General features: G+C 39.1%; 1 protein-coding gene and 2 non-coding genes across 4 annotated transcripts in view; all 3 read right to left on the reverse strand.

The window, feature by feature from the left end:
• The window catches only part of ncapd2 (non-SMC condensin I complex, subunit D2), a 37,521-nt gene extending 20,319 nt beyond the window's left edge, over positions 1–17,202 (reverse strand). The window contains exons 1-18 of one of the 2 annotated variants that reach the window (XM_061819689.1): positions 17,090–17,202; positions 16,684–16,853; positions 16,251–16,370; positions 14,932–15,007; positions 13,471–13,529; positions 13,221–13,396; positions 12,653–12,795; positions 12,148–12,275; positions 10,881–11,004; positions 9,229–9,376; positions 8,951–9,148; positions 8,750–8,884; positions 8,588–8,675; positions 5,294–5,486; positions 5,096–5,214; positions 4,298–4,498; positions 4,026–4,200; positions 3,439–3,523 (exon numbers count right to left, since the gene is read on the reverse strand). In XM_061819689.1, the coding sequence (XP_061675673.1) occupies positions 3,439–3,523; positions 4,026–4,200; positions 4,298–4,498; positions 5,096–5,214; positions 5,294–5,486; positions 8,588–8,675; positions 8,750–8,884; positions 8,951–9,148; positions 9,229–9,376; positions 10,881–11,004; positions 12,148–12,275; positions 12,653–12,795; positions 13,221–13,396; positions 13,471–13,529; positions 14,932–15,007; positions 16,251–16,368 (2,166 nt within the window). In that variant the 5' untranslated portion in view covers positions 16,369–16,370; positions 16,684–16,853; positions 17,090–17,202. The remainder of the gene's footprint in view (positions 1–3,438; positions 3,524–4,025; positions 4,201–4,297; positions 4,499–5,095; positions 5,215–5,293; positions 5,487–8,587; positions 8,676–8,749; positions 8,885–8,950; positions 9,149–9,228; positions 9,377–10,880; positions 11,005–12,147; positions 12,276–12,652; positions 12,796–13,220; positions 13,397–13,470; positions 13,530–14,931; positions 15,008–16,250; positions 16,371–16,683; positions 16,854–17,089) is intronic. The other variant, XM_061819690.1, reaches the window with a different exon arrangement.
• On the reverse strand, positions 8,205–8,536 carry LOC133501549 (small nucleolar RNA U85). Its single transcript, XR_009795223.1, has one exon. It is a non-coding gene; the product is annotated as a small nucleolar RNA U85 (small nucleolar RNA).
• LOC133501550 (small nucleolar RNA U85) lies at positions 12,869–13,162 on the reverse strand. Its single transcript, XR_009795224.1, has one exon. It is a non-coding gene; the product is annotated as a small nucleolar RNA U85 (small nucleolar RNA).
• Positions 17,203–17,487: the final 285 nt, after the last annotated feature.

Below are 17,487 nucleotides of genomic sequence, written 5' to 3' on the forward strand. Positions count from 1 at the left end.
CTCGGCAATAAAGGGTTGCTAGTAATAGAGATGAAAGTGGACTTTCGTGAAAATTCCTGTAAAATACATATGCGAGGACCGAAGGTGCAAAGTCCTGCTATGAATAAAATGGATGGCAGTGGTGCATTCTGGCGATATCTGTGAACAAAATTTGTACAAAAATTTAAAGTAAAATTTTCAAATCCTGACCAAAAAATAAATAGGGCAGATGTTCCGCAAGGGCCAGGCCCAGATTTTTTTGCCCCCATCCTCCGATCACTGGATAGCACAAAATCACATTTGTCATTAAAATATGCCATCTTATCTCGAGACAAATGAATTAATTGAATTATTCAGTAAAAAGACATCTAAAATTGCCCTTTTCCCCACATTATACATACTATAGTATAGATATAGAATATACACGAAAATATATCCTAGAATTTCTACACCGTACAGCAAAACATGTTAAAGAAGTTGATCTGTAGTAATTACTATTAAGGTTTAAGTCTCAAACTTGTTACGTCGCGTTATACTAATACACTCGAGCACATTGCTCACCATCTTAGATATAGATCTAGTAATACTAATAGTATAATGAGTTGTCTTTTTTATGTATATGTGATTTTATCTGACTTACCAGGTTTGTCAACCTTTCTAATGTAGTCGGACAAAAAAATCCTCAAGCCACGACCACTTGGACGTGTTCCTAGCACTTGCATCTATTGCACGTATGTCAGCTTGCCTGTCTGCCTGTTTGAACATTGCGCTGGGGCCGTACCTGGCCGATCACGCATGAATTAGTTTACACAAAATACTATTCAATACTCGACATTCAATGATTAATCTGCCTTTTGTGTGCATACATGCACTCTTTGTTGCTTCCGTTCTCACCGAAATTTCGAAATCTCCGAGATATGGTGAGGTCATGAGAATGCGAGGGGCGTTACTGTCACTAATGTTAGTGCCTCAACATGGCTACGCTTGTGAAAGCAAAACAACCAACTCAAACGCGTGTTCGTTCAATGTTGTCAACTGATATCCGGATTCATTTTAGGCAAATTTTCCAGATGAATTTTCATGAAAATTTGAAAATCCAGAGGATTTATCACTATAGTAATCTGGCAATGACGGTACAGTTGTACCTCGGTTTTCGAACGTCTGTTTCCGTACAAATCAGTTTTTGAACGAAAATTCCTAGATTTTTTTGCTTTGGTTTTCGAACAAAAATCGGTATTCATATGCCCCAACCAGCTAACACATGACGATTTGTTATTGTGCTTTCGAACGCACTCCCGCAAAAACCAGAAAACTACGTAACACGCGCGACGCAACCAGTTGACCCACACACTCCTCTGCACGTGGGTGTGTCACGGTAATGACTTTTTTTCACTTTCAATTGAGCAATATTAACTCTTGATCATGGCTCCAAAGAAGGCAAGTGGAACTTGTTGCTGAAAAAAGGAAAGTGGTGAGTAAAACTGTCTATTTCAATAAGGATTTGATAGTCGAATACGAATCCGGTGTGCGTGTTTCTGAGCTACCGAAGAAGTATGGCATGGCGAAATCGACAATCAGGAACATTCTGAAACAAAAGGATGCCCTCAAAGCAAGTGATGTTGCTAAAGGAGCAACCGTATTGACCAATCAGAAGCCACAGATCTTGGAGGAAGTCAAAAAGTTGCTTCTGATTTTCATGAACGAGCAGAAGTTAGTTGGGGACAGTGTTGGCGAGGAAGGGAGATGTCGTCTGATGAGGTTGAAGGCAGGAAGGATGTCTGAAGTGCCAATATTAAAGCTATCTGTGCTAAATGGAACGACATCCATAATTTTGTAGAACTTCACTTGAATAAAGCTGCATGTTGCAGAGCACTGCAAAATTTTAATGATGTTGTTATGATCCACTTCAGAAAAGTGTTTAAAAGATGGCAGAAACAAACATTCGTTCTTTGTTAAAAGTGGGCGAGTCACCCCCCACCAAAGACATTTGAAAAAGTTGTTTTGCATTGCTTTTTTCTGTTGTTCCATTAAGATACCTCTAGTTGCAAGTAAAAATTTTTGAACGTTACGTAATTTCTGTGCAAATAAAAAATTTCAGCCCCCCCATTATTGATTGTTTAAAGTTATTCTGAACTTTTGTTAATAAAAAAAAAAAGGTTTACAAGGCTGAGTCGCTACAGATATGGCAATGCACTCCCAGCCTAGCATATTCTACCGCTAAAGCACACATTTTAAGCAAAAAATACATTTCTTAAATGATTTAATTATATAAAGTATTTAAACTATACATGTATTTCTACTATGCAGTTTATTACTAGGAAAAGCTAAAAAAAATGCTTTAAAAAACATTATTTCATTTTCCCATTCATTGTAATGGGAAAACTCACTTCGGCTTTCAATGTTCCAGTTTTCAACCGGCCTTCTGGAACGGATTGTGTTTGAGAACCGAGGCACCACTGTATGACTTTTTTTTTTTTTGACAATTGTCCCCCCCCCCCCCCCCCAAAAAAAAAGTCAGTCGTCTACCAATTACATAAGTTTGAGCAATAAAATAGCAATGGCCATTGTGGAAAAAGCACCGAGACAATCTGGGAGAATGTCATTTGCAAAAAGGTGGCAGGTACCCCTCAGTCAATTGTACAAGTGATTCAGATGGTATTCAAGCATATGAGTGGCCAGTATTGGTCAACAAACATATGTAAATAGTGCAGCATGGTGAGACTACCATAGTGAGTCCGCAAGTAAAGTATAAGATTGTGTGTGTGTGTGTTTCTTTCGGCTTGTCCCTTTCGGGGTCGCCACAGCGTGTCATCTCAGATGAACGCATATATATGTTTGGCACAATTTTTACGCCGGATGCCCTTCCTGACGCAACCCTTCTCAGGGAGTGGAGGCCCCAGTGGGATACGAAATGTATGATTAGTATATGTTAAAATATAACAAACAAAGGATTTTCCCAGGAAAATTCAGATGGAAGATAGAGTGATACAAAAATAGCCGTAATATAAAAGAACACATACAAAATCTTGAATAGAGAAGAACAGTGACCGGCCAGTCCTCCTAAATTGTGTGCAGCGGATTTGCGTCCCTTGTGTGTAGTGTGCCTACACTTCAAACAGGAGGCGATGCGCCGTGTTACTTGCATTGTGATAAAATTTGAGATCAACTCCCGCATGTAACGGAATACAGTACGCGTTGCGTTGTGTGACGCAGAGGCAATGATGGGTACACGGCTCGAGAAGACGCAAAACAAAGATGCTTCCACTCAGTAGTGCCAAGACTATTCGCAAATCAAGAATAGCATGTAAATAAGACCTAACAGTTCTAAAAAAAAAAAAAAAGTGGCCGTTACCCAAATTAAATCACAAAAAGGATTCTTCGTAACCTGAAGTTAAACTATAATTATCATTACACACTAACACAAATGAAACACACTAGAGTCATGAATTAAGTACTCACTATTTCTTCAAGACACTGTATTGTTCCTAGGGATGCATCGATCATCAGTTCAGACAGACTGTCCACAAGAGTCTGAGCCTTCATCCTAAAAGCGAAAATAAAACTTTAGTATCTATGTGTAAAAAAAAAAAAAAAAAAAAAAAGTCAAGACTAAGCACCACAGTTTAAGTTATATTGACATGGACGCAGTTGACTGAAGACCTAAAAATCATAACTGCATTCTAATTAATAGAAGCCATTTTATTCCCTTTTAAGTACCACATTGTTGCTATGGAGATACAAATTTACTAAGACTGTTTATTTACAAAACATATGAGGTCTCATTTTGTATAGTCTTTATATATTTACTTTGCACTACACTGTAAACTTTGGCTTTACAGATACCACACAATCAGATGTTAGACTAAAGGCACTTACAACCATCATTAGTGGCATAGTGTTTTTTTTTTTTTTTTTTCAAGAGAGGAAAAATTAGGAGTGATGTTAATTGAATTGGCGATTAATTGCAGCACATTGGTATATAATAAAGCTAAGGATGGCTATTTGAGAAAATAGTCCCTTTTTAAGTCCCTAAGTGATTTCTGGACCTGTTGGTGTCTCCTTGGGGGTTGAGATAGAGGCGCCTGTAGGCCTGAACAACAGAATCTTTGATGGCAGTGTCAGATGACCAAACCAGAGGCAACATTTTCCTCACGCCACTAAGAGAGTTGGCGACGCGGAACTCACACACTGTGACACAAAACTGCACTGCCTCCTGGACCACTGAAAAAAAAGAAAAGAAAAAAAAAAAAAAAAAAGAAAAAAAAATCTGTTACGAGACATGAACACTTGCAACTTCTTAACACTCTTCAAAACCCACCTGAAGTGGTTTTCTGGTACAGCATGGAGTTAATGACAGAGATGGCCTTCTCCACTTGAAGGGCAAAGGTTTCTGTTTCTCTGAGGTACTGCACCAACCTCTCTTGCTTCTTCAGCTCTGCATCTGCTGACTCTTTATCTTCTCCTTTCTGGGGAGTAGGGGGGAGGTTCTGACTATGCTCAGATGTATCCTCATCGGAGCCTATGAAACGGTATGAGAATACCTTTGTCAAAAATTTAAGAAGAATTTAAAAATTTTTGGGTTATCATGTAGAGATTCCCGTTTTTTTACCTACAGTGAAACAAATGAAAAATCTTCATGGGCCATGCCCAGTTCCTTCTTGCTTAATAACTTAACTAGATAACTAAGCTTCCTCAGAAATCATAGCCATCAAATAAGTAAGGTTCATCTTAATAAAGTCAATGTTTATTCCCTTGAAAATATGGCTCTGGGTTAACAAACTGGAAGGATATTTGGCGCAAATTTAAGAAAACAAAAGACACCAATTAAAAAAAAACACATTGATGTAGTCAATTGTCATCTAAAACATGAAAAGTAGAAAACGTTTCTTGGGTACACGAAGTAGAGTTGTAGCATGAGTCACTGTTTTAATGGTTGCTGGTTTCTGACAGTTAAAATCCCATTTCTATTATGAACTTGTCAATTATAATTAAAGGACATAAAAATATCTCAAAGGAACATCCTCCAATAATAATGAAACAAGAATTGAATCATAATGGGGTTCACAACCAAAGAGCATTCGTGCTGAATGACGCACAAAGTGAATAACAGGATCACCTTTGAAGAGGAGGCCCAGTGTGTCCATTACAGTCTCTTGAGTAAGAGTGGACAGGGAAGCAAACATGTCTGATTCCGGGAAGCAGCTGTGGGCTTTAATACAAAGACGCACAGCATTCCTTCACAAGTGAAAGGAAACAAAAAGTCACTGATGAAAATTAGGTCTGATATTGTGACAGTGGTGACTTCGACAGTTACCTGTACTTGTTGACCCGGAGGTACTGAGCAATCATCACTGCTGTAGTCCTGTCATCCTCTATCTCTTTCCCTTCAACATCTGGCTCCTCCTCCTGTTGGTCCTCCTTAGAATCACCCAAGCGCTCCAGCTCAGTGTCGACAGTGACACGCAATTCAGGCTCCATGGCGGCCCATAGCTCTGAGGCTTGAATCACTGCAAAGACAAAGTGACAAACAATGAGAAGATGAAAGAGTAAACTACTACATTGAACCTGTTCTTCAAGATACTTTACAGACCCACCCTGAAGAGCAAGACCATTTCTTTGAAAAAAAAAGTTTTATCAGTCTCACATGCTCTAAACAAACATTCAAAGAAAAAAAAATCATTTGGTGTTTAGTCTTAAAAATCTAAACACACAAAATGCATAGAAATAAATTATACACTTAGTGTTTCTGTATATGCATGTGCATTGAAGAGGCATGGCCTGGTCATGTGGTGTGTAAAATTGGCAAAGATACATGAGGTGCAAGTGTTGTGGCAACAGCACAAGCGCGTTTAGATTGTTTTTTACCGTCCCTGAATGTTTTTTTCCCCCCGTGCACTCTAGTTTCCTCTCACATCTGAAAAACATGCACGAATTGGAGACAAAAGTGTGATTGTGAGTGAGAATGGTTGTGTATTTCTATGTGGCCTGCAATTGGCTGGCAACCAGTTCAGTGTGTAGCCTGCCTAGTTCCTGAATATACAGTGCGTTGTGAACATATTTGGCCCACTTGAACTTTTCGCCACGTTTCAGGCTTCAAACATAAAATTAAAAACTTTGTCAAGAATCAACAACAAGTGGGACACATTTGTGAAGTGGAATGAAATTTATTGGATATTTTAAACCTTTTCAACAAATAAAAACCTGAAAAGTGGGGCATTATTCGGCCCCTTTACTTTCAGTGCAGCAAACTCACTCCAGAAGCTCAGTGAGGATCTCTGAATGATCCAATATAGACTGATGATGACAAATGGAATCCACCTGTGTGTAATCAAATGCACCTGCTCTGTGATAGTCACAGGGTTCTGTTTAAATTACAGAGACCATCATGAAGACCAAGGAACACACCAAACAGGTCCGAGATAATTTTGTGCACAAGTTTAAAGCCGGATTTGGATACAAAAAGATTTCCCAAGCTTTAAACATCTCATGGAGCACTGTGCAAGCAATCATATTGAAATGGAAAAAGTATCAGACCACTGCAGATCTACCAAGACCCGGCCGTCCCTCTAAACTTTCACCTTGAACAAGGATAAGACTGATCAGAGATGCAGCCAAGAGGCCCATGATCACTCTGGATGAACTGCAGAGATCTACAGCTGAAGCGGGAGACTCTGTCCATAGGACAACAATCAGTCGTACACTGCAAAAATCTGGCTTTTATGGAAGAGTGGCAAGAAGAAAGCCATTCCTCACAGATATCCATAAAAAGTCTCATTTGACATTTGCCATGAGCCACCAAACATGTGGAAGAAGGTGGTCTGGTCAGATGAAACAAAAATGGAACTTTTTGGCCACGATGCAAAACGATATGTTTGGCGTAGAAGCATCCCCACTGTCAAACATGGTGGTGGCAGCCTCATGGTTTGGGCCTGCTTTTCTTCAGCAGGGACAGGGAAGATGAATGGAGCCAAATACAGGACCATTCTGGAAGAAAACCTCTTGGAGTCTGCAAAAGACCTGAGACTGGGATGGAGATATATCTTCGAACAGGACAAGGATCCAAGACATAAAGTCAAATCTACAAGGGAATGGTTCCCCAAATAAACGTATCCAGGTGTTAGAATGGCCAAGTCAACGTCCAGACCTGAATCCAATTGAGAATCTGTGGGCAGAGCTGAAGACTGCTGTTCACAAACGCTCTCCATCCAACCTCAGTGAGCTTGAGCTGCTTTGCAAGGAAGAATGGGCAAGAATTTCACTCTCTTGATGTGCAAACCTGATAGAGACATACCCCAAGCGACTTGCAGCTGTAATTACAGAAAAATGTGGCGCTACAAAGTGTTAATGCAAGGGGGCCGAATATTACACATCCCACTTTTCAGGTTTTTACTTGTGAAAAAAAAAAAAAAAAAAAAGTTTAAAATATCCAACAAATTTCATTCCACTTCACGATTGTGTCCCACTTGTTGATTCTTGACACCAAAATTTTTTTTATATATCTTTTGACACCTGAAATGTGGCGAAAGGTTGAAAAGTTCAAGGGAGCCAAATACTTTCACAAAGCTCTATAGCTGGGATAGGCTACTGCACATCCGCGACCCTTGTGAGGATAAGCGGCTTAGAAATGGATGGACGTTCAGAGACCGCAACCCTCCATTCCCACATGAGAGGGCTATAAAGCCATTATATAAGTAAGTATACCGTAAAAACACACTAAACCAGGGGAACATTGTAATCAGAAAATGAAGAATGGAAACTACTTGTACCCCAAGATAACCACGGAAATTTGCACGATACCCTGATTTGCTTTTATTTTGTCACATCTTGGTGTATCGGCCCTTTTCATCTTTTTATTAGATATGTGGAATTGTGGTCTTTATGAAGCCTTTTCAATTATATTGAAAGGCTTTCTGAAGAACTACTGCTTCACTCACATTAATGAACCCGCACAAACTTGAATGGGCTCTGTTGAGCTCGGAAACAGGTGTAACTTTATGACTCAAAGCACTTAGAGTGAATGCATCAAAAATGTTTGATGCAGCTAAAAGCGGAAGCATTGCATCATGCTCTTCAAAACTAAATTCTCGCAGCTGAACAAAGGAGCTGAATGACGTACGTGCATCAGGGGGGTGAGCGCTTTGGATTAAAAGTGAGATGAAGAAATCTATCACAAGGAAATGACAGATCATGACCCGTTGTGTTGAGGTGTATTGCTACACTTATGTGGCCCTCAGATTACCAAAGAAGCAACTCATTGCTAACTGAACAGTGGAAACAGTTGGGTGAACTTTAGGCCTCTCCACATGCACACTCACACATGCACGCACGTACGCACGCACGCACGCACGCACGCACGCACACTATGGGCTTCATCCACATGATTACTCCAATGAAACTTCCAAAGGAGAAATGATGGTGCAGCCAGGTTACTGTAGGCGGGCCCTTACAGCAGAGCAAGAATTCTCCCTTACACTGCCAAGATTACCCGTCATTTGAGGCAAAAAGAACCCAGCTGCTGTTCAGTCAGCTCATATTCGCCTTGGTTTCATCATTGGGCAAGAAGAAGACTAATGTATATGTTAAGAAAATAAAAAAACGTTTAGTTCACCTGGTGTGCTCTCGGTCAGCTTTGCTTTCATCTCTTTCAGTTTAGCAGTCTCGTTCTCCAGAGTTTTTTCTAGGTCTGTGCTGCTCAACTGACAGTCACAAAAGACTTGAATGAGGTTTTGATGGAAATCTCAAGATCTTAAATTATTTTGACTGGCGTTACCTTGCAGGTGTACGGGTTGTGTGCAATAAAGGCTGCCAGCAGCTGGATGGCACACTTCACCACATTTATTGATTTGTCAATTAGTCTGCCAATAGCGAGGCCCATCACCTCACTGTACCGACAGAGAGGCAGGGCCTACACACAGGAAGAACACGGCTAAGTAACACTGACATCACAAACTGTCATGACTCGGGAGCTTACCTTGCTGTTGACAATACGCGTGTACACCTGCAATACGCGTGACCTGACGTGTGAGTGCGTGTCATGCAGATGTTCCTGCAGTGTCTCTAAGAAGCGATCACGGTCAGCTTTGCTGGACTCTTCCAGACCATCTCCACATAGGACACGCACTAAGATGTCGCCCAGTACCTCGCACACAGCGACACGCATCATGTGACTCTAAATGTTTTTATAAATGCATTAGTATTCAAAAGAAAGGACAAATGCTTGTAGCATGAAGGAGTCACAGTGTGACGTACCTCTCCTTCCAGGTGTGGGATAAGCACACTGATGTTGGGGATCAGCAACTCCGGGACCAGAGCACTGAGTTCTGACAGGAAAGATGAAAATGCTTTGACTCCTGACCCCTCCCTGGCAAGCTCCTCATTTGACTTCTGGCCAATCTCTCTGAAGATAAATAGAAAATATTGGTCTTGTATATAGTTTAAGATGCAACTGGTTTGTACATTAAGAGTTCGATTCACTACATGACCGAGCTCATGATTGAATTTACACAAATTTGTAGGGTTATTAATTTTAATCAGTCTAGTCTAGCCCCACACCAAGAAAAAAAAAAAAAAAAAATCAGTTTTTAACCCAGAAAAAGAGATCATGAAACTTTAGAGAAGGAAGAAATAAACTGTTTTTTATAATTATATATAATTACTGTATGTAGAGTGGAACCCCGAGTGCATATCATTCCATTTACAAACCACGGACCGATAAAAATATCAATATTTGGGCCAGCATGAATTTTTAGGGTTGATCATGAAATCAGAACCACAAGCTTTTCTTTCCCCTTTAAGTTTTATTAAATTTTTTAGGGTCAGGGTTTGACGACAGAATTTCTTAATTTTATATTATTTTCTTCGAGGTCAAAAGTTTACATACACAAAAAGTAATGTCTTTAAAGAACATGGTGAAGCCCTGGTCATAGCTTGGGAAGCTCCTGGTAGGTTAACTGACAACCTGACTTAATTGACTGCACACCTCGGGATGTATTTAAGGTCACACTTCAAACACTCTGCTTTTTTGTTTGAAATCATGGGAAAAATCAAAAGAAATCAGACAGGAAATCAGAGAATTGTGGAGATCCACAAGAGGCTCATCCTTGAGTGCAATTTCCAGATGCTTGAAGGTCCCATGTTCGTCTGTTCAAACAATTATATGCAAGTATAGTCATCATTGGAATGTTCAGCCATCACACTTTTAAGGAAGGAGATGGGCTCTGTGTCCCAGAGATGAACGTGTTTTGTTTTGTTCAAAATGTGCAAATCAACCCCAGACAAAAAGCTAAAGACCTCGTGAAGATGCTGACGATGCTGGTAAGAATGTCATTATCCACAGTGAAACGAATCCTGTACAGACATGGGCTGAAAGGCCACTCATCGAGAATGAAGCCATTACTCCGAAACAAAAAAGCCAAATTCTAGCTTGCAAAAAGACACCAAGCCAAAGATCTTAACTCCTGGAAACATGTACTGTTGTCTGATGAAACTAATGTGGCGCTGTTTGGCCATAATGACCAATGTTACATCTGGATGAAAAAGAGGGAAGGTTTTAGACCTAGTACCTTAATTGTAGATACTGCCAAAATGGTTCAAAAGTGACAAGAGCTCTGACCTGAATCCCATTGAAAATTTGTTGGCAGATCTGAAAAGGCATGGCGAGCAAGGCAACAGAGAGACCTGACTCAGTTCTATCGATTCTGTCAGGAGGAAAGGGCCAGGATTCCAGCAGAGTAGTCAGAGGGGTTTAGTCCGATTTGACTTCCGATAAGACTATTAAATTGCTCCATTTTTTCCACTTCACTTCAGTAACAGTGTTTTCGAAGCTTGCAAAAAATGAAATTCATGCCACCCTCCCAAAAAGTCTTAATTATAGAAGAATTATTTAAAGGCTGTAGACTGACCTTATTACTTCTCCTATGATGGCTTTGACTCCATATTCTTTGCTCCATACAGACACAGCCTGAGCAAACACTGATGACAACTGCTCAAAGTGTTGCAGCAGCTGGATCACTTTTACACTTGCACCTATTGGGCACAACGCGCAGGATATCCCAATGTTATCACAATCCCCCAAAAAAGTCCATTGTGCTTATTCTCTTCTACACAACAGGGATTTGTTCGTGCAAATAAATGGAATAGAAAGTGTCGACACTCCAATCCTTACCATCGTGTACAACATCAGTGCCTAATAGTTTTGGGGAAATAACCAGCTTCACACAAAATCTCAACTTTGCTTTCACTCACTCTGATTCAATGCATTAAACGCTTACACACTCAATTATTCTAGCCCAGCAACCACCCAAATTATGTCCTCTTTTCCAATTTATGTGATATGCCAAATTTTCCTTTTAACCATTAGCGTTACTTTCTTTTTGTAGTTTGTAATTGTCGGTGTGTTTCCTGTAAACAACAAATTCCCTACAAAATTTCACTCCATGTTGTGCTCTGAATTTATTAGTAAAACTGGTGTACATCAAGAACTCATTAGAAACGTTGCAGCCTTTACGATGCTGAGACTGATTAAAGGTGTCATCCCGAAGCCTAAATGTTATATAACGTATATATAAAAAGTTACTTGGTGCCCTTTTCCAGACAAAGTTAGTTTGAATTTAACGCTAAAGCGTAAATCAGACTAACCCATAAGTTGGAGGCTCTATAGGGCATTGCTTGTTAATACCATTTTCTGAGCCCCTTATCCTCACGAGGGTCGCATGAGTGCCAGAGCTAATCTCAGCTGTCATCGGGCCAAAGGCTGGGTACACCCTGAACTGGTTGCCAGTCAATCACAGCGCACATGGAGACAGACAACAATCACGCCTAAGGACAATTTAGAGTCTCCAATGAATACATGTTTTTGGGATGTGGCAGAAACTGGAGTGCCCGGAGAAAACCCACGCAGGCACAGGCAGAAGATGCAAACTCCACACAAGCTGGGCCGGGATTTGAACCCCGATCCTCAGAATTGTGAAGCCAACAGTCTACAGCTTTTGAGCTATTTTGGCAGAAGATTTTCAGCGTCTGAATTTCTGGTGAACACTGTAATTGGTTCCAATAACAGTTCCTTTACAGCCCCACTCTCTAAAATGCCTACTCACAAACCATATTACAGTAGCTTTGCTGGAATTATGTTTCACGACTGCAATTTGCCTACACAATTCTGAGCCTTACCCAGGAGATGATTGTACTTCTTGATCAGCAACCCAAGCAGATGGATTATACCATCTCTGGTCGGTTTGGTCTTTACGTGGCTTATGGTGGGATTCTCAAGGAGCTTGTAGCAACAGTAAGTCACACAGCTATGGAAAGCAAAAGACAAGGGACTTGGACAGAATTTACAGTGCGCATCATTACAACAAACTTCAGCTCAATACAGCTGAATGAATAAATCTCAAACTGGCAAATTTAGGAAACAAAATTAATAGAAAGGTTTCTAAAACTTTTTGCCCAAACTGCAAAAACAAAATTATTCAATACTAAACACGACTTCAGAAGACGCAGTAAATTTAAAACGAAGAAAATGCTGACAATTTGCATGATCAAATTGGCCATTAAGCAAGTCAAACAGATACACAGTAATAATCAGCACAAACAGATATTATCTTCATTCTTCAAACTGAGGTTTAAAAACAGACTAGTGAACTTTTTCCTCAGGGCACAAAATGCCATTAAGTACCTGGTGAACTCTTCCTCTACATGGGAAAGATGCCAGAGGGAACGGATATCTAACTGGAGGAGCTGCACGAGGGCCTGAAGAACTCGCTCCCTCTCACTTTCCCACTGCTGGAATCCTTCGCCTGTTTTTGCCTTTTTACCACCCTGTGCAAATAGTGAAAATACTTCAATTTCTCGATTGGGACAAAAGCAAACTGTCATCAAATTACACCATAAATTCCCTCAGATTACCAAAGATTGTAGGTCTTTGGAGGATTTAGCATGTATGAATCCTCCATCTTAATAACCAACTGCTACATAGTGTATACATTCACTTTCATATCAACCTGACCCATCGCATTACTTTTGAGGATGACAGTGACTATAAAAGTAGTGTCAGTGTTATTGTAGCTGGACCCTTACAGTACTTAAATATAACTACAACACTACCAAGATTACCCGACAAACAGAATGCAAAATCATAATCCCAGACCTGAAAGTTCACCATACTGCCATGATTACATCACTAGGCATTTCAATTTAAAAAAAAAAAAAAAAAACACCCATCATAATTAGCAAGTTTAACATACCTTGCCAGGCGCCGTAATGAAGCTGTGCCTGCAAGAATCACTTTCAAGACATTCAGTGATTTTGCAGAGTAAGAAGACGCTCATTTTAACAGCATTGAGCTTTTCTTTTCGCTCTTCTGCAGAGACTGCAGCAGAGACGAGGAATGACGGTAGGGACGTAGACAGGGAGCTAACAACTGCAACAAAAACAAATGAACTTCTACCAGCCTTTTTGGTGTAATTTCAAATAATCACCATGAACAATACTAACCTTGTACTAACAAATCCAGAGTGTCTTCTTTCACACTGAGATCCACAGAGTTGGTATGCCTTCAAAAGTAAATAAAACAATTAAAGAGTAAACTCACATAAATACACCTCGGCATTGCATATTTTTGGTGAGAATGTATCTTTTATTTGCTGAAAATCTTTTTCCAGTCACACTTTTGTGCACAGGCAAAAGCATGAAATGTTACTTGATCGCCACCTGGTGGAACGCGTGGTGTTTCTGTTAGGTTTAATTCATTCATGGTGTTTTTCATCTATCTGCCTATGGAATGTCCTATTTCCTTGGAGAGGATTTTCAAACTTCCGCCTAGATACATAGAGTTGGTCTAGTCTGTTCAAAGTATTTTGCTGACATTTCATGTCATCCATACGTAATGATAAATCACTTTTAGGGGGTGTTGATTATTTGCAGATCTTTGCTGTACCAATGGCTTCTGGATAGCGAAACGTGCAACCAGGGACTGAATTTCAATCATGTATATTGAATTTCAATTGCTAAACCAAAATTAGGAAACTGAACAATTTGAATGTGTTTTAATTTGAAACTCTGCATTGAAAAAATGAATTTGAAAAGCATAGTTTGAAATGTGCAATAAACTACAAAAATGAACGCAATTTTTTTCTAGACTTTACACCAATCTAATCGGTATCAGCATTTTATGCTGATTGGCTTAATGGGTCAATTTGCCAAGCCGATCAATGACGTCATAGATGAGATCAGTAAGTTAGCGCCATTCATTTCTGTCATGTTGTAATTTTGATCTGACCGGCACGTCAGTGGCCAGTCCATGTGTGTTCCCGAGAGATCATTCTTTTAACTAAAATGCAAGAGAATAATTTTGAAGATACAGTACACAAAAAAATGAAGTCATAGAGTACACAAGTATATATAATAAATGACAAATATCATAAATGAAAAAGTCGTGAACATTACTCCATCTTGCGATCACATTTTTTTTTTCTTTCTAACTCGCTGATCAGACCCAAAAATCGTAACCGTGTAAAGCCTAATTATTTAATCTGCAATGAAACTTCCAATTGTATATTTTCACATTGAGTTGGATCATTTCACATTCTATTCGACAAATTCAATTTCAAATTAGGTGTGACAGACATCTGGGTATTTTAGGAATACCAATTGTAAAGCTAGGGAAAAAAAATTCCGATTATTGTTTTACACTAAAATCACAGTTCATAAACAATTATTCCTTGATTTTAATATTTTTAGTCAACTAAAATTAACTTTAAAGATAATTTTAAATAACTAGAAAAGTATAATAATCATAACATAAAAAGGTATACAATTATTCAAGTTGAGCAATTCAAACAGAATTTCACTAAGTTCCCTGCGGCAAATATTTCAGCTTATACAATGCATAAAATTGCGCACGCACACACGAAGAGACATATACTGCAGCTCTGTTAGTCTTAAATCAAAACTCACTGTAGTACACTGTAGGCTGTGTCAAAGTGTTCCAAGATACACATCGGGCCTTGGCTTCTCAATGCACTTTTGAATCCTGAGTAATAGGGAGGTAGAAAGACATGACTGCAACTGTATTTTAATCAATGCAATATTAGTAACAATGCAATATTAGAAAAGGACACACTCGAGGTGTAATCAGAATCACTACCTAGAAAAATTATACTGTACTCAGTGTACAATTTTGTAGCAGTGTGGAAAGGTTATCGCCTAATGCATACTTGAAAAATAAGGTCACAGGAAAAGCAATGCATCCTCTGACGCATTGTACAATGGACAGTGTTAGCATCAATTTAGTGAAAACGTGTCAAATCTATCATAATTAAATGTATTTGTTCAATATTTATTATGGAATGTCTGCAGTTTGACTTTGATCAGATACGGTGTTACTGAATGAAGGGACAGGAATGACGCAATCGTTACATGTAGTCGTATTCAAAAAATATTTTACATTGACCAGAGCCAAGATGGCAACCCGGGTAGATAATTTCTTTACGAACTTGTATATCATTGAAGAATACTGGACTTTGAGAGTATTGAAAGGGTGCTTGATTAAAAAATAAAAAAAATAAATTAAAAAAAAAAGTGATTTCTGGATTTTTATTTTTAGATAATCTCTCTCACTGTGGACATGCACCCATGATGAAAATTTCAGACCTCTCCATGATTTCTAAGTGGGGGAACTTGCAATATAGCAGGGTTTTCAAATACTTATTTTCTTCACTGCAGATGTTCGCTAAGATACTAGAAAAGTTGATTGTCACACTGCAACGACACAAACATGAAAATGGGTAGAAAATAAGCAAGAAAATAAGGTCAGACTGGTTACAGATAGAGGTGCATGTCTCTTCCCCAACTTTTTGCACACTTTCTCCTCTAAATAGCCCTAACGCAAAGATCCAGAGGTGAAAGAAGTTACATCCAATGCTGACATGTCCTCATTCTTACATCATTTTAACATCTCCTCGCCAGTTGTTTTGACTTCAAAGACAAGTTCTCAATCAATGACAGATATCCAGTCAAACTTTCATTTCTTTAACATTCTTGATTGTTTTCTTTTTTATGCATTTATTTTTATTTGTCGAATGATGTTTTGAACTGGATTGTTTGTATAAATCAATGTTGTACAGAAAGATATGAATATGTATTGTTGATATGAATGATGTCAATGGGGTAAAAAAAAAAATACATTTGACCGATGAGTGGTAATCCATGATATAAAATTCCACACACAAAGGGAATTATTCCGAACACGTCCTTACTTGTGGACGACCACTTACTGTTAAGATGGGACGGTAGCTGTTTTGGAGAGACCACATCTTGTACGACATACTGGTTTATTCCCCCGGTCTTGACCAGGTCGCCCACGCACACGGGTACAAAAAAATCCCACGACATCCCTGTGGAAGACAAAGCACTGGATTTGTTTAAGTAAGCACATCATCATCACGATGCGTAAACACAAGAATCGTTTGTTGTAGCTCTCGCAATTGTTCTTTTTTTGTGCGTCAACATAAAACGGAATAAAAACACGGAAAGGGAGAGTCGGACGAGTAGCTTGACCGAAGTATTTCAAAACGGTCGTAAACGAGAAATGCTAACTAGCCGTTAGCCACGTCTTCAGTGGCGAGAATGGCGACAATACGGTCAAATACCTTCAATTGCACCACGACTCAACGTACTAGCTATTTAAGTTCAAAATATCCAACTTACCTGCAGTATTCGTTGTCCTGTTGACCACAATATCGTCCTTCGACGATGAATACTTCCCTACTTGCTCCGCAAATTTGTTAGGAGTCCGAACGGAAGGATTTTCAAATACGTTAGCAATCCCGCCAAAACGTCGCGCTCTGGTGACGACATATACTCGTGACTTCTGCTCCCTGGTTTAAAATCATGAAGTCTATTATACACGGCAGACAAATGTAACTTTTTACATATTTCAGGACTCCCCCCCCCCACACACACACAAACAAACAGAGACCATAAACTTGTACATTATTCTATTAATTTGTAACTAGCTGGACACATCTAATATGGGAACCTACAAGACTAGTGGTGCTGTGACATGAGGTTTTTGAGGTAGTTAGTGCACGTTTATGCAACAGAATTACATTACCTTATTATATACGAATAACTTTAAATTATTAATTCCTATACGACGTTTCATTAGAAAAAATGTACATGTCAGCGTTTCTTTGACTTTTTTCATAGCCATGTCCTTTTGATACTATGGATTGATTTCCAATTACGCCATCTTGGGTGTTATGGAGGTCAAAGAACACAGGTGATGAGTGAAGCGTTAAGTTTTTTTCGATGCTTAATTTATCCGATTGGTCGAAGGGTGGTGGTGACGTCATTGGAAACCTATCTATTGTATCAAAACAGAAATAAAATAGAATGAAAATAAATTGTTTGGTATTTTTTCTGCCTTTTTCGACATGCTTTCCTCATCTTCCCCATTTTTTCATGGAAAGCAATCCCAGGTTTCTGTATTATTGTATTATTTTGACACCT

This window comes from Syngnathoides biaculeatus, chromosome 5 (genome assembly GCF_019802595.1).
Source record: "Syngnathoides biaculeatus isolate LvHL_M chromosome 5, ASM1980259v1, whole genome shotgun sequence".
In the NCBI taxonomy this organism is placed as follows: Eukaryota; Metazoa; Chordata; class Actinopteri; order Syngnathiformes; family Syngnathidae; genus Syngnathoides; species Syngnathoides biaculeatus.